The following is a 22,747-nucleotide window of genomic DNA, read 5'->3' on the forward strand; positions in this document are numbered from 1 at the left end:
AAGGGAACAAATGTTTCCTTACCTTGTGGAGGCCTCTGTGACTGCCATCCCACCACAGGATGCAGCGCATGCCCCGTTGGCACACCCTATTGGTACACCCCATTGGCACGGCAATGGTAAATTGGATAGGATTGGGCCCTAACTTTCTCTTATGTTTTATTATCAGTGTCCTTGTTTGACACCAGTAACATAAAATGGGGATGAATATAGTTTGTATGAGGAGCTTCTTTGTACTAATTGGTAGTATCTTATGTTGTAAAAGTGGAGCTTACTGTCCCAATACTTGGTTTGACTCACTACATCATATATTGATCTCTTCATCCATTTTACCATCTTCAGCAAATGTTATTCCTAGATATTTTAACTCTGACTCTGGTTTTATACTTATTTTCTCTATTGCAATACTTAGAGCATGCTTTTCTCTTCCAATTACCATTACCTCGGTCTTTTCTTTACTAATTCTCTTTTATTTATCTTACATTCTTGATTCATAGACCAAAGATACTGCTGTAGTATCCTTAGCTGTACCTGCTATCAATCCTTGATCATCTGCAAAGAGTAATTCATTAATGTCATTTCCATTCTTGGGCTTGGCTTTTTTGCTTATACTGTCTAAATAGGTAATAAATAACAACGGCAATAGTACACATCCCTACCTTACTCCAGATGTTACTGTGAAAGGTTCCAATGTTCCCAAGTTTGTTCCAACTACACTTCTACAGTCACTGTATAAGCTTTTGCATAATCTGATAAAGTGACCACTTACTCCATATTGGGTCAATGTTTGTCATAACAATTTCTTATCAACTCTATCAAATGCTTTCTCTTGGTCTACAAATGCAACAAAAAGGTTCTTGTTATATTCTATTTTCTTTTCTATTAGTTGTTTAAGTGTAAAAATTGCATCTGTGCAACTTCTGTTTTTTTCTGTTTTTCTGCTAGCTGTAATTCTGTATCTGACCTCATCCTTGTTTCTATTATCTTAGCATACATTTTCCCTGCGTGGCTCAGTTGCTCCCTTTATTTTTCCACAATGGTATTATTGCTTGTTGCCAATCTGTGGGTGCAGTTAATTGCATCTAAGTTACATTAAAGATTCTATGCAACCTTCTAATGCTGCTTTCTCCTGCTGCTTCTTATATTATTTCCGTTGGTAATCCATCTATTCCTGGTGCTTTGTGTTTAGGTGACCGTTTAACAACTCTTGCTGCTTCTTCGATCAATATTCCCTGGTTCTAACATGGTTGTTTTTTGTCTTGCATTACTCTTTCGCAATGTTCTCCTAGAGCAGCGGTTTTCAACCACTGTGCCACGGCACTAGTGTGACGCGAGGCAGCCTCAGGTGTGCCACGGGGACAGAGGAAGCAGGTGGCAGCCACGCACGGGAGAAACAGCTGCTTTGACCCTCTTGCGGCAGTGGTGAAAAAGGAGTAGCCGTGGCTGCTTTGAATCTCCTGCTGCTGAACAAGAGGAAGGCTGCAACCTGATCCTCATTTACCTGGAAGTAAGCCCCGTTGACTATTATGGGGCTTACTTCTGAGTAGACACACCTAGGATTGGGTATCAACTCCGTTGTTGTCTGCCCTGCGTGCTGATTGGGCAGCCAAAGAAGCCTGGAAGAGGTCTGGGGAGGGAGCTAGGGGCAGGCAAGCAGGTAGGAAGCATGGGAGTCTGCTGAGGCCAGCAGCCTAAGAATGGCCTGGCTCAGGGTCCATGAAAGCCCCTTTTCCTTGCCACAGTTGTCTGCAACTCCCCAAAGCAACCCTTCCTGCCTTGCCTTTTGCCTTTCATAGGAAGGGCGTTGGGCCACAATCCTATCCACACTTCCTTCCTCAGGAAGGAAGAAAATTGAGACAATAGGGATCTCACTGGACCATCTGAACACGTGCTCATATTCTGAGGCCTATTGGAGCATCACAGTCAGACTGTTGGATATTGAATTTCAGAATCTTAGTGAACAGGCAACAAAGGTTTGCTCACCCTTATATTATTCCATCCTGTACCAGTTAGGGAAAATGGCAATTTATCTTTTTTCACTGACAGACCCCAGAGAACGTCGTGCCATAACCCTGACAAGGTTCAACATTATTCCCTCAAGGGTGACAGCTGGGAGATTCCCTATCAAGACCGTCTTTGCCCTTATAAGATGGGGGTCGGTTGAATATCTTCCACATATATTTTTCTACTGTCCTTGGCATAATAGTGCCTGCTCCACCTATCTAATGCCCATCCTGGTTAATAGGGTGGGTCTTCCAGATATGGTAAAAATTAAGCTATTATTAAATGATTGCTCACCCTCAGAGTTGAGAATGGTTTCAAAATTCTTGATGGCGGTGATAAGCCATAATGACTGAATGCTGTTTTCAGTCCTATAACAGAGAGTGTGGTAGTCTATCTGTAGCTGATGGTGGCAAGTAGACCCATGAGAGGTTATCCAGTATATTCTATATGTTAGGCCAGTACATTCTACATGGGACAAATATGCCTGATTTATTTAGATGTTATATATCCTTATATATCATCGGCTTATACTCACTATGTTGTTCTCTTTGTTGTGTGGTTGTGTTTGTTATGTATGCCAATAAAGGTCTTATCTATCCACACTTACCTGGGAGTAAGCCCCATTGACTATAATGGGACTTCTGAGTAGACATGCCTGAACTGGGCTGGGCTCTCAAGTTCCTCTCCTAGCCCCACTTTCCTGGGAGTAAGCCCTATTGACTATAATGGGACTTACTTCTGAGTAGACATGCCTAGGATTTGGTCACACTTTTTTCTGAAATACAGGAGCAGATAAATGGCAGTGTGAGGGAGAGAATGTGAGGCAAGTGATTCTGGACCTTTGGAAGGTGAGGGTGGGGGAAAGGAGGAGAGAGAAGTGCCAATTGCCTGCTCCTGTATTTCAGAAAAAAAGAGTGCAACCAAAAACCCAATCCTAGGCTTCTCTACTCAGAAGTAAGTCCCACAGGCACATCCCCCCCAATCTCATCATTGCAATTAGCACCTCTCTTATTATCCCCCCTCACTTTTTACTTTTTCCACACAATAATTGTCCTGCGATACTAAGCAAGGTATTTCTATATTCCTTCCATTCTTCCTCCACGCTTTACATCTCTGGTGGCAGTTTTTTAAATGCTGTCTCTGCCTATACCTCTACCTCTAGTTTGAACCTAGATGGTTTTATTTATATGCAATTTGGTTAATTAACTAAGGGCGCAATTCTAACAAACCCTTGGGCCTACGCAAGTCCCTTGTGCTGATCCGGGAGAGTGGCAAATGTGCTGTAAAGCACCTCCTTTGGAGTTGGGGAGGCTGGTGCAAGGATGTGAGCAAGCTGTCAGCCAGGTAAGTTCAGCGGTCCTGTGGACGGGCAGCAGAGAAGTGGGAGGTAGGGCCAGGATCCAACACTTATGCTGGATCCTAGATCCATTCCCAGGCAGTCTGGGGCAGCTTCAGGCTGTCTGGATTTGCACCACCTCTTTAGGTGGTGCAGAGTCGTATAGCCCCACTGGGGCTGCTACCCAGGGTAAGGGGAATTCTTGCAAGCCACAGCCAGTTCCAGACTTGTGCTCAATAGAGCACAGGCCAACTGGCTGCCTGTTCCAGCACAAGTTAGGATTGCGCTGTAAATTGTTTAAAAGCTGTATGGCATATTGCCTAAATTTTTAAAATTATGTGATAGCCCTACTACTTCAATGTTTCTAACTCACATAAAACTATATGTCTGAAATATATAGTTTGAGAAACATAGTGTGACATAACTTCAGTAATCTTTGAAAAAGGTTTTCATTCATTTTTGAGTGAAGCTGTGATAGTGTGAAGCTTTGTAGCTCTGCCAGATTAAGGAGGTCAAATGCAGTTTCTAGATCACCAGTCAGCTACCACCTGTTCTAACCTGAACATATCTTGCATCTTCATACATTCTTTATACAGTTTGTGTTCTAGACTCATTCTCATACTGATGCACTGAATAGCTTATCTATTCGGTTTCCTTATCTATTAGCTTGTGCAGTGTTGTAACTATTTGAGGATTTGAGAACCGCTGCAATACTCAATGATTGTTAGAACAATTTGGAAGATTAAAAAAGCAAAGTATGTGCAACACTTTAAACCCTTGCAAGCGCTATATAAATGTTAAGCACATGATGATGATTCCTCCACAGAAATTGTATGCTCACCTCCAGAAGTAGGCAATGGCCGCTTCACGCCTAGACAGAATCAGTACAGGAACGACGACGAAGTTCGCATCCAGTGTAACTCTGGTTATCGGCTTGACCATCCTGGAGACATTTCCAAGTGCACAGAGAGGGGCTGGTCACCTCCTCCACAATGTATAAGTAAGTGTGATGGGTAAATTCAATCAGTGTGATTTGAAAATGGGTTACCGATCACATTGTATTGTAGTCTACTCTTAAAGGAAAAAACACCTCACTTTTACTCCAGTAGTTCCATACTGATTCCTTATACTGGTTGCATTATATTCTACTGGCTAAAGATTCCTCCAGTTTTTGGCCTTTTTCTTGGACAACAGTCTCAGCTCAAAGAGAGTTTCAGAAACAGATACTATAGAACAATTGTTAAAACTTCAGGGAGCAGTGGGCAAGGGGTAGTCCCAGCCATTAGGGGAAAAGAAGCTGCAAGGTCTGGGAAAGTTTTCTAACTAGTAATGGGCAATACGCACACATGCACATCATGCGTGAGTGTGCACCCTGGAGTCAGGTTCAGAATAGGGCTTGGAAAAAATGAATTATTTCAAAATATGGAAGATAACTTACTTTCTTTCTAATGCCAGTTCCAACTATAATTCAGACTGGGTCATGCTCCTAATGATCACATCAGCAAAAGTGCCTCCTTCGAACCCCCCCCCATGAATATCAGTCTCCTCCCTCTTTCTCCCCCTCATGCATATCTTTGTAATCAGATTGCGACCCACTGTGCTTGGCTTGTGACCCACAAGTGGACCCACTGCCCTTCCTGCCTTCATTTGAAGAGTTATAGGAAAAATAATAATAATCACTAAGAGTTGCTGTCTTCAGAACAACAAAGCAGGCAGAGGCATTGGGGAAAAAAGGTACACTCGGAAATAATTGTGAAGAACCTTTTACCTTTGGAACCAAACTTCCCTTTAAGTTGCGTGACCATGTAGCTGGAATACAAGTCTTGCAGAGCTTCTTTCTCGGTGCTCTGGACCTGTCCCAGCAGAGGCACAGTAGGCTGCACCCACTCTCCTCAAATGTTAGAGGGAACATTGCCCAAAACCCCCCTTTTCAAATCTAAAGTCCTGGAGATGGAAACAATCACTACAGCCGCTTAAAAATGAAACGCTTGTCACTGTGATGAATGGGATCAATGTGTAGTTCATGTTAAAAGTGGATTGCATTTTTACTTCATTGAAAAGTATGTTTGATTGCAATATCAAATTAACAAACCTGTTTCTAGTCCAAACTTAAAGAACAAGGTGATGAACAGAATATCTGGCTCTTCTGTTTCTCTTTTTTGGGTTTCGCTTACCTTTTCTGAAGAAAAGCCCTGTGATGTTCCCATTATAAAGAATGGAAGACTGACGGATTCCTATCAGTATACTGGCTATTTTCCAAGAAAGGTGGGACAAACAGTTGACTACCAATGCAACGATGGATTTCTGCCGATAAATAAATACTATTATCATCGTTCCACATGCAGGGAATTTGGATGGGATCCAGAACCAAAATGCTTTAGTAAGTAAATGTTGTTCATCCTTTTTCTTCTTTTATCAGCAATAGATATTATTATGTATATACAAATATGCATCTCCCTTTGCAGTTTTAATTCAGCTTTGTGGAAAGAAGGCAAAAAAAAAAATCCAAAAGATAAGTAATACAGCAGTCTTTATTTAGGTACCACATGTTCTAGGGATGGGCAAACCATGGCTTATGAGCTGCATGCAGCTCTTTGACTTTATTTTGTGGTTCACGGAGAGGCCAGAAAACCCCCAACACAACTTCTAGTCTGAGCAGTGGAGCAAGCACACAAAAAGAGGAGCGGAAAAAAACAACACCTGACACATCTTCTGGTCCCAGCAGCCTAGACAGCATGCACAAAAATCTCCTGCTGTGATAGCCAATTGTGGTGTTTCAACCATGAGATTTCAACTCTAAGCCTCAACCCACTGCAGTGAAGCTCAAAAACCCTTCAGGGAAAGACATGCCAATGACTGCAGGGTTTCAATCCTCTCACTTCTTCCTCAAGCAGCAGCCTAGTCAACATGTAGTAAGCCTGGTAGAGAGTAAGTTAAGCCTGTTCTGTTACGCTTACCATTACAAAAAACTTCAATTTGTTTAGAAGTATCTGTTAAAGTGTTGTGAATTGAATTTAGGGCTGCCAGGTTCTGGCCTAATACTCCAATAATAGCACCATCCTGGCTGTAAAAGGATGCAACCCATTCAGAAGGGATGTCTGAAAGTCTATTTCTCATTAGTCTTTGGCAGAAGTTGATGTTGTGACACAGTTCTGTTATTCATTATTGTTAGAATAAAACAAAATGGGAAGAATTTATAGCATATCTCAATACGTATAATGTTTCCATGTATAAGAAGTCAGCTGATATGCTTAAATGAACTTGGTGGTAAATGTAGAGTTGCTTCTGAAATTCTCCCCATCTAAAATTCTGTCCAGATGTTCCCATCCTACCTATCTACTCCTTGTTTCAAAAGCGGAACCAGTGACTTAAATCTCTCTCTCTCTCTCTCTCTCTCTCTCTCTCTCTCTCTCTCTCTCTCTCTCTCTCTCTCTGTGTGTGTGTGTGCGCGCGCGCGCGCGCATGTTTAAATCTGAATTATATACATAATGATCTGCATGGTAGTTGACACACATCTTTTTCTTTCCCCAAGAGTGGCAAACATTGAGAAATGGAATGGGGAAAAATTCTTCTCTGAAATAAAAATGGTAAAACAGAATCCTTTTCCACAGTTAATGATAGCAATATGATTTTCTGGAAATACAGAAAATATAAAACTGACCCTCAGACTAATTTGAATTATGCATGGCTATTCCTATTTAATCTTCTGGAGTCTGGGATATAAGAAAAATTTCTTAGAGCCCAGTCCTATCCAACTTTCTAGTGCCAATGCAGCCGCAGTGTAGCTCTGAGGTAAGGGAACAAAAGTTCCCTTTGTCACAGCTGCATTAGTGCTGCTTAGGACTGGGCCACATTGGCTCTCATTAGAAAATCAGATCTCTGGACAGTGTAGGAATGCTGGACATTTTATTGTTCCTTCCTGTGTAGGATGCATGTAGAACAGTGGTTCTCAAACATTTTAGCACCGGGACTCACTTTTTAGAATCCCAGTCTATTGGGATCCACCTGAAGTGATATCATTGACCTGAAAGTAATGTCATGGCCGGAAGTGCAGAGAAAAGTGCATTAAGCAGAGAAAATTTTTAAAACCCCCATAGGACAAATGAAATCAAATTAAGGCTACAGTCCTAACCTCACTTTCCTGGGAGTAAGTTTCATTGAACACAATAGGATTTACTTCTGAGTAGACCTGGTTAGGATTGTGCCCTAAGTAAATTAAAAGTTTACAATAAGTACAAGTTTAAAAATTTATTTAAAATAATGAAGCCTCCTAACCCTTTCAAGCATTAGTGTTGGATAGTGCCATATTGCACTCCTTACCTGGGAGTAAGTCCCACTGACTATCATTGTTAAAAGTATATACATAGTAGCCTGTTAAACGCACAGATCTGTAACATTCCCCCAGATGCAGTCACATACAATGGTAGCATCAAGTCTAATATATTAAAACTAAAATACACATAGAAATGAATGGAGACCTGTCTGAAATCGGATTGCAACCCATGTAATAGGTCCAGTCTCACAGTTCAAGAAACACTGATGCAGAGCATTAACACACTGCACTGCATTTTGCTCTGTCCAAAACTGTTTCTCTGCCCAGATTTCACTTTCCTCAGCCTTTCCCCTACTTCTGCCATCATACCCCAATACCCACCTAAGCCCTGGAGCCAAATTTTGCAATGATCTGTCATAAGATTTGCTGGTGCAAACTGCTACAAATATGTACCACTTAACAACCATTTGCTTAACAATGAACCACATATATGACAATGGTCAAAGCACAATAAAGATACTGTTAATGAGGCAATTGTGTCTCCCATAGCCTGCAGCAGAGTGTCTGTTTACACAACAGAGAGGCTTTTAATGAAAAAAAGAGGCAATCTATCTTCAGTAGCCTGTGCAGCCAGCTAGTGACTGCCAGGGAGTGTCTGTTTACACAACAAAGGCAATAGATTGATTGAATGTTCACTTAATGACCTGGGGCGCAATCCAGACGAGGACTTGCACTTGTCCCTTGCACCGGTCCAGGAGGGTCGCAAATGTGCTGTAAAGGTGCGCCAGCACACAGAGGCTGCATCCAGCCTCTGTGGTTGCTTGTGCAGCGAACCTTGCATAGGCCTGGCTGGGCTGACGCAAGGCTCTAGGGGGTGGGGAGGAGGCGGGAGGGAGGTGTTCCTGGGTGGGGGAAGGTTGGGTGGTGGGCAGCCCCAGGGGCGGGCAGGCAGGGATCCAGCAATTATGCCGGATTCCAACCCCTGTTCCCAGGGATTTTGGAGCAGCGTCAAGCTGCTCTGCTCTCCTTGGACATGCGCCACCTCAGGAGGTGGCGCAAGTCCAAGGAGATCCATGGGGCAAGGGCACCTTACCCAAAGGTAAGAGGAAACGTTTCCCCTTGAGTGAGCTGCTTTGGGCCCCATACCTCTCTGGATACAGCGCAAGCCTTTTGGCTTGCCTGTTCTAGCATGGGGTAGGAATGCGCCCCTAATTGCATAACAACAGGGATCGGAGAATGTATCCCCATCGTTAAATGGCATACACCTATGTATTTATAAGATGTATTTCTGATTTTAAAAGTTGTTTTCTAATATTTTCTACACAGTGAAAGAAAAGTATTCTCTAACTAAGTAATTTTTTTTTAATTTTTTTTTTGCCTTTAGAACAATGCATTCCTCCTGGTAGTTTTCCATATGGTAGACTCATTTATTCCTCTCGGGATAAATTCATAGAAGAAAATGAAATTTCATATTCTTGTGATGAGGGCTATTATCCTGCATCTCCAGGAGCAAAAGCCAAGTGCACGAAAGATGGCTGGGCATCCACCCTGAGATGTGCCAGTAAGCTTTATTTATGCGTCATTCTCTGTCAATATATAATCTGAGAAACTAGAAGTATCTGACCTGTTAGGCTTTTATAATGGTGCACATTGATTCATTTAGGCTTCTCAGAGTTATAGGATGGTTTGGAAGTGGGGACTGTGATCATTCATAAGATGAGGTGACAGAGGAATTGATCCTGCAACCACCACATTTATACATATCTTCCTCCCCCAAGCACATGCACACACACACATGCACACACACACACACACACACACACACACACACACACACACACACACACACACAATAGATAGATCTGGGAGAAATCCCAGTTGTCCATACAGGGTTGCTTCTTCTTCAAAGCTCAGCTTTTGTGGGGGATAATCACCAGGCTCCATAACAGCCCAATCTCATCCTTCCCCTCCCCCACTGGTGCAACCAAGCCAAAAATGGACATGCATCAAAAACGGGGCGTCGTGCCAGAAATGAAGTGGGGGTGGATCAGGAGGCTTCAGCAAGGAAAGAGAATTTAAATCCTCTTGCCCCTGCATAAGCCTCTGCCACGGATCTCCTTGGACTTGCACTATTGTTTTTGCTAGTGCAAGTCCAAGGAGAGAAAGGGGGCAGGAAGGTCACCACCGGACCCACCCCTTCCTGCAGCCTCCCTGCCCATTATGCCCTCATCCAGTACGTCCTCCCCCTGCCTCTCCTGCTGGCTTGCCCGCTCCCGCAGACAGCAAGAGAACTGACATTGTGTGCAGGAAGTGTCCAGCCTTCCCACAAGCATCCCAGCAGCATGCAACTCAGCACACTGCTGGAAAGTGCTTTATGGCACTTTTGTAGCAGTTGCCACTAGAGAAACAGGTGCAGGGGGGACTGAAAATTAGGATCAGCACCTCCTGTCCAAAATTTGGGAGACCATACTGGGGGAAGAGGTGACTGTTTTCTAGATATTTCAGAGTGGCTGTGGCTTCTTGAAAACCAAAAGCAGCTCTGCTACTGCAACAGAGGTCTTTTTGGTGGCTAAACTGATGGGTACCAATTTTCCCCCTAAATGCCCCAGAAATATAGGGGTACTATTGTAGGAAAAAGGGCATGATGAAATTTTTTGAAAATGTTCTTCCTCCTTCCCAAATTTGTGACATCCTTGCCTAATTTTCCACTTTCAAATGAGGTGGCAAGTTTGTGAGGAGGGGGTCATTTTGCTCACCTTTAGAAAAGTCACTCTACCCTTGATGTACTTATTATTATTATTATTATTATTATTATTATTATTATTATTATTATTAATTTATACCCCACCTTTTTGCCCAAAGGGCACAAAGGCGGCTTACAAACAATTTAAAATACAACATTAAAAACAATCATTAAAACAATTTACAATAATTAAAAATCTCACAGAAACAAACAAACCCCGTGGATTCTCATATAAAAAGCAGGAACGCCAGCCAGCCTGTCAACAATTAAAAGCTTTTTGAAATAAAAAGGTCTTCAGTCCACGCTGAAATGTTAGCAACGAGGAAGCAGTTCTCAATTCTAAGGGGAGGGTATTCCACAGTTCGGGGGCCACCACCAAGAAGGCCTCTTCCTGGCCGCCGCCCCTCTCACATCTCTTAGTGAGATGTCAAAAGGGCCCCCCAGATGATCTAAGAGCACAGGCAGGATTGTAGGGAAGGAGGCGGTCTTTCAAATACCCCGGACCCAGCCGTTATGGTCTGGCTGCAGAGTTTGCTGATCATTCAGTCCCAAGCTTTACTATAGAGTGCGGGGATGGAGATTAACAGCCCAATCCTATGTATGTCTATTCAAATGTGAATCTGTTATAGCCAATGGGGCTTAATCCCAGGCAAGTGTGCAAAGGATTGGAATCTTCTCTACAGCATGTGGTTTGGGGAGGTTGAACATGTCATAATGATGCACATCTTCAGTTGGCTGGGGCTAGTTGGATGGGGAAAACTTCATCTGAACCAGTTCAATGACACCAAACACAGAACTGGGGCTACGTGTATAGAAGCAAGCTTGATTCCCACTAGCTGTTGTTTCCAGGGGCCATGAGCACACGACTGATATAATTTAATAACTGATAATTGTATACAGTCATCCTATATACTTGTCATAGATTCCAAAGTGGCCAACCAACCAACACTTACTGACCTATAGTTGAGGACATAGTACTTGATTATATTGAACTTTCATTCAGTCCAGCAAGACAGTACCTGAAATCTTACAAAATAACATCCTCTTTCTCCATTAGAAAAAGTGACCTGTAAAGCTATACACCCACAAAATGGTTATTTCCAACAACATAATCGTGACTTTGCTCTCCATGAGACAGCAACGTATGGCTGTCAGAGTGGCTATACAACTCCCAAAGGGCTCGACCGTGGAGAGACCCAATGTCTTGAGGAAGGATGGACACCAAAGCCAGAGTGCATCCGTAAGTAGTGTAATAATGCTGAAAATGATGTTACTTATACACCTTCTGAAAAAAGACCAAATTGGGAATTGTTTGATTTAGGCCAAACCAAATATTCTAGTGTGATAAGTGTAGGCTGACAACACCCAGCTTCCAACACCCACCTCAGAACTGTCTTCATCCAATTCCATGTCTCCAAGTGACTATCAGTCATTTCCACTTGAATGCTTCCTTAGCATCTGTCCGAACCTAAACTCCTCATTTCCCTTTTGCTGTACTAATCCATTGACGACATCATCATCGGCTCTGTTGAACTGGCACTTACTTGTTTTTGCTGTAGTTCCTCTCTCTTATGCTTCCCCCACCCCATCTTCAGTCCATCAGCAAATACTGTAATGTTGCTTCCCCCTTTGCAGTATCACAAAAGTGTCACTTCCTCTCTGTTCCATCAACAAAAGCTCTGGTTCATCTCCTAGTTATCTCTTGTCTCAACTAGCATAGCCTCCTCTTCTCTGGTCTCCTTTTCGTCTCCCTTTAGTCCAGTGGTTCTCTAATATATTAAAAATAAAATATTGAAATGAATGGGGACCCACCTGAAATTGGCTTGTGACCCACCTAGTGGGTCCCAACCCACAATTTGAGAAGCACTGCTTTACACCCCAATCCTGAGCTGCCGCCGCATCCAACTGGCCCAAGGCAGCCATGGGCAGCACCTCAGGAGAAGGGAACTTTTGTTCTCCTGGGTAAGGGAAGTAGTACTGCAATGGGGCTACTCGAGTCACTGCCATCCTAACGGTCGGCAGTGAGGTAAGAGCCTTTGTGCCAGGCGCCAAGTCTGACCGAAGGCTCTGGATCTGGTGGAGCGTTGCTCTACTGGTCCCTTCTCCCTCCCTCCCTGCTCCCTCTCCCCAGCACGCCTCCCCCTGTCCTCTCCCCGCCCTCTGCCTGCCTCTCCCCTCACTGGAATGCCTCCTCCCTGCCTCCACCCACACCTCCGCTTACCATACCCAGTGGTAAGCCTCCACCCAGTGGTAAGCCTCGCAAGCGTGCCTTATGGCTCGTTTGCAACAGTGTGCACTGGCGGTGAGCCGGCACACCGAGCCCAGGATTGGGCTCTTAGTTCCCTCACCTCTATCCAGCACTCTACAGCAAAGATCACTCACTCAAAGATAACTGTTGTTGATGCAACCACACCTTGCAGCTGCTTCAAGACCTGCACCACCTTCCTGTTCATGCCTGGATCCTGCATAAGCTTCTCATCTTCAAACCCTCCATCACCTGAACCTGTCCTCTTATGTCTGTTTTCATATTGTGACATATCCCTTTGCTTGTCCAGCTCTTCCACACCCAGCTGCCCACTTCACCTTTCCTCCCTTGCTGACCCATATGCCTGGAACTCCTTCCCAGATTCCCTGCGTGATGCCTACTTTCTTACCGCGTCCAAATCCCTTTTCAAAACTCATGTTTTCCATGAAGTTGTTAACACAACTCCCTAGTTACTCTGCCCTACTGCTACTAAGCCTAAGTACCACATGAAATACAATAACATATTCTTTCTCCATTTACCTTGCCATTGCTCCTCTCCCTCTGTTGTCTCCTGATGTAAAACATCATGTGCATTGATAGTGCTGTTATAAATAAATAAAACTATCAGGAAAGATTAAAGATAGAAGTCGTCAAATCATAAAGGGCAGGTAGAAGGTCTCAAGTGTCTGGACGTACACTGCCCTCCAGAGTCCTGCAGGCAGCATTGCATCCAAAATTCCAACACCCACTCCAGTGGAATATATGAAGAATGCATTCACTAGAAGCAATTATTAATTATTTCTAGTAGTGCCTGCAATTTGCAGGTATTTATGAAACACAGGTATAGCCCCTACCCTGATGAGCTCATATTTGGAAGAATTCAGATAGAAACTAGTATTTCAAGCACACCATGCAATAGATTTTTACAAGAAAATCATTTCTGTGTCATACCCCTAACCCTGTCACATTACTGCAATTTAGCAACCCTAGAAAGATTTTGTTATCAACTATTATTGCTGTTGTGACTTATCTTATATGCTTATGCTTATAAGCATTATGCATTATGCTTATCTTATATACATTTAACCTTTGTATAAACTCTCATACATGACATACAATATTTCATGACCATTTTGCTCCACTACTTACATTTTTTAAACTACATCTGTGTGAATGGGGGAGTGAATGATACAAACTGAGTAAAAATGTTCTCCATCTAGTGCACGGTTCTCCAAACCCCGACCCAGGGGCCAGATGCAGCCCGCAGTGAGCCTCTATCTGGCCTGTGGCCAGCCTCTTGTCCCCTGAAAGCTCCTGGCCCACATGACCAAACACGACCAGAGCTGTGTTCTGGTTGCGTCTGGAGGGTGTTCTGATGGCTGGAGATTTTGAATGAATGAGCGCATTCATTCATTTATTCACTCATCTAAGTTCCATCTCTATTTACTTAAATTTTATATTTAAATTTTTTCTGGCCCTCAACATTGCACCAGATATTTGATGTGGCCCTCTGGCCAAAAAGTTTGGAGACCCCTGATCTAGTGATTCCTAAGTATTCTGCTAAAATTGTAACAATCTGAAAACACAAATTTACAGCATAACTTATGCATGTGTACTAAAAAATGTCCCATTGTGTTCAACAAGGCTTATTCCTAAGTGTATAGTTTATAGAATTGTAGCCTTAGATTCTAAATCAGAGTCTGTTACCAGAAATTCCAGTCCTAACTAAGCATGGAAAGGACTGAAGCTCAAAGTGAGACCTTATCCTTATTAAACTTCTTTAAGATGCTGTGTCTTTCTGCGTAGTATTAATAAAGATATTACTACAGGTGGGCCCTTGGTATCTGCAGGGGCTCCATTCCCGGAACCCCCGTGGATGCCAAAACCCATGGATGATGAAGTTTGCAGATTTTGGCACCTAAAATCCTCCAAACGTGACCAAAGCTATGCCTCCAGTCATATCTAGAGGACCCTCTGAGGGCCTTCTGAGGCCTCTAGAAGGTCGAAAATAACAATTTCCGGTTTTTGACTGAAAACCAGAAGTCATTATTTTTGTCCTTGTGAAGGCCTCAGAAGGCCTTTTGAAGGCCGGGGACACATCCAGATGTCCTCCAGATGTGACCTGAGCACAGCTCCCATTGCCTCTGAAGGGTACAGTTTGAATCCATGGGTTCCAAATACATGGGTAACGCAGACCACTTGTATATGGCAATTTCTCTGTACATAAGAAGAAGAGCCCCACTGGATCAGACCATAGGCCCATCTAGTCCAGTTTCCTGTATCTCACAGTGGCCCACCAAATGCTTCAGGCAGCATACATGACAACAAGACACAACCTGCGTCCTGGTGCCCTCCCCAGCATTTGGCATTCTGAGGTAGCCTATTTCTAAAATCAGGAGTTTGCACATACCTATCTTGACTTGTAGCACGTGATGGATGTTTCCTCCAGAAATTTGTCCAATCCCCTTTTAAAGGCATCTAGGCCAGATGCCATCATCACTTCCTGTGACAAGGGGTTCCACAGACTAATTGCACACTGGGTAAAGAAATACTTCCTGTAGATACTCGCCCATAGTACATAAAATTTTTGCCAAGTAATCAAGCTCCAATTATCACTTTGCCTTATCTCCAATCAGAAGTCAATCAGAGGGCAGAACCTTTCAACTCTGAAAAGTTTCCTTTCTTACTAAAGCAGGCTCATTAGAAGCAATGCAGAGATCATTTGTTTCTATAGTAACTTTCCTGGGAAATTCCAGCCAAAGTTAACCTTTTATTCTCCTCCTTTCCCTTTTGCAAATGCTGCTGAACCTGGTTCCTTTTTGCAAATGCATGCATTTGGCAGAGGTATTTTTTTTCAGCACCAGGATGGGATCCTCCTTTCCATTTGAAATAAAGTCCCAGGCTACAATTCAGAGCACCATTACTTAAGAATAACACCCATGGAAATAGTGGGTCTACTTCTGAGTAAAAAGGGTTGCAAATATATGCAGCTGCATCTCTCTGCTGTGAAGTGAATTGCACACTCCCAGTTATGTGTTGTAAGTTGTATGTTGTATGTAGAGCTTCTGGCTTAACACACCAGACACCTTAAAGGTGGATTTGATTCATGGATCTCCTGCAGTGGTTCCCAACCATTTTCACTTGCATGTCCCTTGGCAGCCCATTTCCATAAATTGTACCCTTCATATTAGCAAAATGTTTGTAATAATACAAGCCCTCATTTCCTCTCTATGAAAACCCAGACCTCATGTATTCATCATATACTTTCTCTTTTTCTCTGTTTGAAGAACAAAAGACTCTGCCTTTGCACTGTTTTGTACCAGAAGTGTGCTGAGAAATTCTGGGTGATTGATCACTTTCCATATTATGTTTCAGCTTTTTTACTGTGCTGGTTTTCAATCACTGGTTCATACATGAATTGATGACCCAAAACTAGCTATTGGTGGGGCTTTCACAGCCAACTAGCTACCTCCCTTCCTGCCTTGCTGGTCCTTGCAAGGCATTCCTGTCTTGCAAGGCATTCTGGAGCATGACCTGCCTTTTTCTGCCATTATTTCATTCTTTTTCCAAGTATCCCTAAAGGTACTGTTGAGTGTCCCTGGGAGTACATGAAAACCAGGCTGGGAACCACTGTTTTACTGGTATGTTGTCTGCAGTGCACTTACTCTGATAGTGTTTACATAAAGATGGTGAAGACCTGAATTTAAAAAGAATAAAAATGTATCTTATGATCTTTTACTATGTTTTTAATAAATTAGAGACTACAGTTCTTAGGTAACAATTAGTGGTAGATTATTTTTCAGGATCTGGTCTCGGATAAAATCAGACAAAACTATAGTCAGATACCCTTCTAAGTTTAACCCACGACTTATTGGGTCATAGAAAATTCCATGATTGTTGGCTCAAAACCTGCCCTCAACTTATCTGTGGGATCGACTTATAGGCAGATGTTTGCGGGCTTATGCCTGTCCTAACTCTCCCAACACTCAGTTTTAGTGGATGTCCCCTGGTTCTGGTGATATCTGAGAGGGAAAAGAGCATCTCTCCATCCACTCTATCCATCCCCTGCATAATTTTGTATGTCTCAATCATGTCCCCTGTCAGACACCTCTTTCCTAGACTGAAGAGCTCCAAATGCTGTAGCCTTTCTTGATAAGGGAGGTGCCCCAACCCAGTAATATTTTGGTTGCTCTCTTCTGCACCTTTTCCATTTCCACTATGTCCTTTTTGAGACAATACTCCAGGTGTGGCCTTCTATTTGTACAACGGCATTATAATATTAGCTGTTTTGTTCTCAATACCTTTTCTTGATCCCAAGCATGGAATTAACCTTCTTTACTGCCACCGCACATTGGGTTGACACTTTCATCGACCTGTCCACCACCACCCCAAGATCTCTCTCCTGATCTGTCACAGACAGCACAGAACCCATTAGCCTATATGTAAAGTTTTGATTCTTTGCCCCAATGTGCATGGCCTTACATTTACTTACATTGAAACACATCTGCCATTTTGCTACCCATTGTCCCAGTTTGGGGAGATCCTTCTGGAGCTCTTCACAATTGCTTCTGGTCATCACTTGGAAAAGTTTGGTGTCATCTGCAAACTTGGCCACCTCGCTGCTTAGCCCTGCCTCCAGGTCATTTATGAACAGGTTAAAAAGCACCAGTCCCATGACAGATCCTTGGAGCACTCTGCTTTTCACCTCTCTCCATTGTGAAAGTTGTCCATTGACACCCATTCTGTTTTCTGGTCCTCAACCAGTTCCTAATCCATGAGAGGACCTGCCCTCTTATTCCCTGACTGTGAAGTTTCCTCAGCCTTTGGTGAAGGACTGTATCAAACGCCTTCTGAAAATCCAGATATATAATATCCACAGGTTTTCCTGCGTGCACATGCCTGTAGACCTTTTCAAAGAATTTTAAAAGACTGTAGAAATTTTAAAAGAATTTTAAAAGACTTACCCTTACAGAAGCCATACTAGTTCTCCCTCAGCAAGGCTTGTTTGTCCTTGTGTTTTAAGATTTCATCTTTGATGAGGCATTCCACCATCTTACCCGGTATAGACATTAGGCTGACCGACCTATAGTTTCCCTTTTTAAAGATCAGGAAGGAGAAGGGACCCAGGAAACGACAGGCTGGTCAACCTGTTCCAGGTTTCTGTTTCTGCTTCCCAGTGCAAACTGTCTCTAATTTGATAAAATTCCATTTTCTTCCTCACAACACCTTCTCCCCACCCCTTTTTCCCCAAGCGAAAAGCCCTTGATCATTTTGGTAGCCCATATTTGCACCACTGTTCTTTATAGGGTTCCTTTTAGCCTTTGACAGAAATTATAGCTTTTCCTATGATATCCTTCTGGAGATGCTACCGACAGAAGCACATGTCTTTCTGCACAGCACAATGCCAGCATCGCTTCTGATGGTGATCTGGATACATTGCCTAGCTTCCCTGCAGCAGGCTCCAGCTAGCATTCCGTAGATAAGAAAGAGATAAGTGCCAAGCAAGGCCTTTCAACTTCTTTCAGACTTTCTATTACAACTTCATAGCTCAGCAACTGAGAGCAAGTGATGGATAGATAATTTGGAGAGCCCAATTACCACACAGTCTGGATACTTCTGGTCTAGAGGCTTTAGAGTGCATGCTGTAGACTTATGAGAAAACAACAGTTGATCCTTAAATATCTCGTTTTTGATTCCTCAGAGACATGCCGAAAGCCACCTGAAAGGAATATGATCTTCATCAATGCAACTAAATCAGTTTTCTTGTTCATGGAAAAACTGGTTTTTCAATGTCATGATGGATATGAAACAAGTAATAGTACCACTGGAGAACACACTGTCTGTACAGAGAAAGGATGGGACCCAAAGCCTGACTGTCAGCGTAAGCAAACAAAATATCATTTTTGTCTATTATGGTTACTAGCTTATTCTAAGAAAAATGTATTGTGTTAGATTTTACTTTGTACTTAGTTGTCTTGCTTATTCCCAAAGCAGTAAAATTTTGCTTTCTAATGGAAATGCCACTTTCATTCTTGCAGTCCAGACACTCCATTGTTTGCTACTTGTTTTTGATAGGAATGGAAGGTTTACTGGAGATATTTTTGTTCATGTGCAATTAATGCTGGTATTAATCCATGAGTTAGGGTCAAACGTTGTGACCATTGGTGCCATTCAAGGGGCTATGGTTAACTATGTTTTTTTTTTTTTTTTTTTTTTTGAGAAATGCTGGGTCCTTATAGATTGAAAATAGATAAAAGCCTTGCACATTTCTTGACCATGCCAAAACCATGACTGCGTTGTCATCCATACAGCTAGATTTGCTAATAATGAGAATTTTGCAGTTGTGGGGAGCTATATTCCTCTCCTCTCTGCATATTCTCTAATCCTTCTGCCAGCCTCACAGAAGTCTTCACACATCAGTGTGCTTTAGGAAGGACACTTGCTCAAATGGACCTGTTCAGGCATCATGCAGTTCCTAGGGACTGTTCCCCGCACAGCTTGAGGTGCTGGCTGTCCTCCTATCCAGTATACTGTTATCAGCACTTCCCCATCCAATCTTCCACTGCACCCCACTTTTCTCTGTTGGCCCTATGAATTTTCTTCCAGACACCATCTCTATATTTGAGCCTGGTAATTAAAGAAGCATGGCCAATGGTCCAAACAGCCACCTAATTGGGGTAGCTTTCACCTTCCAAATGTAACTTTATTTGCACTGAATAGTTGGGAGTTTAAAATGTTTACTACCAGCAGCAGGTTGGACTAAATAGACAAAGCATGTGAGTAGTTCTAGTACATCTATCCACCCCTATTCTTCTCCTGACTAAGAGAAGTCTTCCTGTGCCTCTCTGTTAGTGCTCAGAATTTTGAGGGTGCTTATTTTCTCTTCCCTGAAAATGTCCTAACTGTATTACTTCTAGTGTCTGCATACATGCTGGTGAGGTTCTCACATTACACAGCTATGTATTGACAGGGTTGTGTTGAGCTTTGGGAGAAGGCACTCTGCACAGGGTGGTGGGCCAGTTTGGAAGTTCCCTCCCTGCCCACCAGTTCAAAACATTCTGCTTCTACTCCAGAGTTGAGTTTCACAAATTTGTAGCAGAAGCTAGCTGTGGACAGGGCTGATTAATTGTTTTCATGCTATCAAGTCTACTTCATCCTTCTCCCTGGATTAGCTCTGCAACGTTCAAATGAAAAAAATCTGCATGTGGCATTTTAAAAAGTATTAAATGGTCAGCAGCTCATCTAGAGCATGGAGGGAGGGAGCAGCTGAGCCAGCAATGATTTGCCCATATTAGTTGGCAACCGTCAGTCTTAAAAGACTATGGTATCGCACTCTGAATGGTGGTTCTGGCACAGCGTCTAGTGTGGCTGAAAGGCCGATTCGGGAGTGACAGTCCCTTCCACACCGGGAGCAAGTGCAGTCTGTCCCTGGTCTGTCTCCCTGGCTATGGGCCTTCCTTCTTTGCCTCTTAGCCTCAGACTGTTAGCAAAGTGTCTCTTCAAAATGGGAAAGACCATGCTGCACAGCCGGCCTCCAAGCGGGGTGCTCAGAGGCCAGGGTTTCCCACTTGTTGAGGTCCACTCCTAAGGCCTTCAGATCCCTCTTGCAGATGTCCTTGTATCGCAGCTGTGGTCTACCTGTAGGGCGCTTTCCTTGCACGAGTTCTCCATAGAGGAGATCCTTTGGGATCTGGTCATCATCCATTCTCACGACATGACCAAGCCAACGCAGGCGTCTGTTTCAGCAGTGCATACAAGCTAGGGATTCCAGCACGTTCCAGGACTGTGTTGTTTGGAACTTTGTCCTGCCAGGTGATGCCGAGGATGCGTCGGAGGCAGCCTATGTGGAAAGTGTTCTGTTTCCTCTCCTGTTGTGACCGAATAGTCCATGACTCGCTACAGTACAGAAGTGTACTCAGGACGCAAGCTCTGTAGACCTGAATCTTGGTATGTTCCATCAGCTTCTTGTTGGACCAGACTCTCTTTGTGAGTCTTGAAAATGTGGTAGCTGCTTTAACGATGTGTCTGTTTAGCACGGTATCGAGAGAGAGTGTCGGAGATCGTTGAGCCAAGTTACACAAAGTCATGGACAACCTCCAGTTCATGCGCAGAGATTGTAATGCAGGGAGGTGAGTCCACATCCTGAACCATGATCCGTGTTTTCTTAAGGCTGATCCTCAGTCCAAAATCTTGGCAGGCCTTGCTAAAACGAATCATGAGCTAATGGAGATCTTTGGCAGAGTGGGTGGTGACAGCTGCATCGTCGGCAAAGAGGAAGTCACGCAGACATTTCAGCTGGACTTTGGACTTTGATCTGATCTGGTCCGGAGATAGATGCCTTCTGTTGCAGTTCCAAAGGCATGCTTCAGCAGGATAGCGAAGAAAATCACAAACAAGGTTGGCACAAGAACACAGCCCTGCTTCACTCTGCTTCGGATGTCAGAGTGGAGCCATCAAAGACAACAGTGCCCTTCATGTCCTTGTGGAAAGATCTGATGATGCTGAGGAGCCTGGGTGGACATCCAATCTTGGGGAGAATCTTGAAGAGGCCGTCCCTGCTGACCAGGTCGAAAGCCTTCGTGAGATCTATGAAGGCTATAAAGAGTGGCTGTCATTGTTCCCTGCATTTCTCCTTCAGCTGTCTAAGGGAGAATACCATATCAGTGGTGGACCTGTTGGCTTGGAATCCGCACTGTGATTCTGGATAGACCCTCTGCAAGTACCTGGAACCTCTGTAGTGCAAATCGGGCAAACAGCTTTCCTACAATGCTAAGGAGAGAGATACCGCGGTAGTTGTTGCAGTCACCCCTGTTGCCTTTGTTCTTGTACAGCGTGATGATGTTTGCATCCCTCATGTCTTGAGGTACTCCACCTTCTCTCCAGCAGAGACAGAGGATTTCATGCAGCTCAGTGGCAATGATCTCTTTGTAGCACTTTAGGACTTCAGCAGGGATGCTGTCTTTTCTAGGTGCCTTGCCAAAGGCAAGGGAGTCCAGGGCCACGTGAAGTTCTTCTAGGGTTGGTTCACTGTCAAACTCCTCCAACACAAGCAGGCACTCAATGTCATTCAGTGCTTCTTCGGTGACTACATTTTCTCTGGAATATAGCTCAGAGTAGTGCTGCATCCAGCGTTCCATCTGCTGCGCCCGATCCTGGATGACCTCGCCTGCGTTAGACTTCAGAGGGGCAATTTTCTTCTGTGTTGGACCTAGGGCCTGCTTGATACCATCATATATCCCCTTGATGTTGCCCGTGTCAGCTGTTATCTGTATCTGGGAACAGAGCTGGAGCCAGTAGTCGTTAGCACATCTCCTGGCAATCTGCTGGACTTTGCTGCGAGCAGCTCAGAGGACCTGCAGGTTGCGCTCACTGGGATAGGCCTTTGTATGCTGCTTGAGCTCTCCTCTTTTCCTCAATGACTGGTTGTAAGTCCTCAGAGTGGGCTTCAAACCAGTCTGCCGTCTTGTTGGTCTTCTTGCCAATTATGGACAAGGTGGTGTTGTAAACAGCATTCTTGAAATGTTCCCATCTGTTGGATGCATCTGCATTGGCCGGGCCTGGAAGAGATTCCTCAAGTGCTTGTGGAAATTACTCCACTTTTCCCTGATCCTGGGTCTTGCTGGTATCAATGCGAGGTCTTCCTTTTTCATGTGATACAGTCTCTTTGTTCTCAGTTTCACTCTGCTGCATGGAGTGGTCAGTGTCACAGGCAGCACCCTGATAACTGCGTGAGATCTTGATGCTGGCAAGGCTGGAGTGTTTGGTAAGAATCAGGTCGAGCTGGTGCCAGTGCTTTGATCTTGGGTGTCTCCAAGAGACTCGATGTTGGGGCTTTGTGTTGAAGAATGTGTTGCTGACACAGAGACTGTGATGACAGCAAAACTCTAGCGGGTGTTGGCCATTTTTGTTCATCTTCCCAGTGCCGAACCGACCTAAGCAGGTGGGCCATGAACTGTGATCAGCACCAACTCTAGCATTGAAATAGCCAAGGATGAACAATGGCTCTTTTACGGGGATCTTCTTGATAGTGGTGGCCAGGTCATCATAAAATTTGTCTTTGGCTTCTGCTGGAGACAGCAGAGTTGGTGCATATGCACTGATGAGAGTGACAGGTCCTGCTGATGACTGGCGATGCAGGGTCAAAATTCT

The 22,747-nt window shown here is 43.8% G+C and overlaps 1 protein-coding gene across 1 annotated transcript in view; it reads left to right on the top strand.

Annotated features, from left to right (window-relative positions):
• CFH (complement factor H) overlaps nt 1-22,747 on the top strand; it is a 107,875-nt gene that overhangs the window by 31,942 nt on the left and 53,186 nt on the right. The window contains exons 7-11 of the mRNA XM_066624546.1: nt 4,164-4,337; nt 5,523-5,717; nt 8,995-9,171; nt 11,411-11,593; nt 18,300-18,479. Of these exons, the coding sequence (XP_066480643.1) occupies nt 4,164-4,337; nt 5,523-5,717; nt 8,995-9,171; nt 11,411-11,593; nt 18,300-18,479 (909 nt within the window). The remainder of the gene's footprint in view (nt 1-4,163; nt 4,338-5,522; nt 5,718-8,994; nt 9,172-11,410; nt 11,594-18,299; nt 18,480-22,747) is intronic.

This window comes from Tiliqua scincoides, chromosome 4 (assembly GCF_035046505.1).
Source record: "Tiliqua scincoides isolate rTilSci1 chromosome 4, rTilSci1.hap2, whole genome shotgun sequence".
Taxonomy (NCBI): domain Eukaryota; kingdom Metazoa; phylum Chordata; class Lepidosauria; order Squamata; family Scincidae; genus Tiliqua; species Tiliqua scincoides.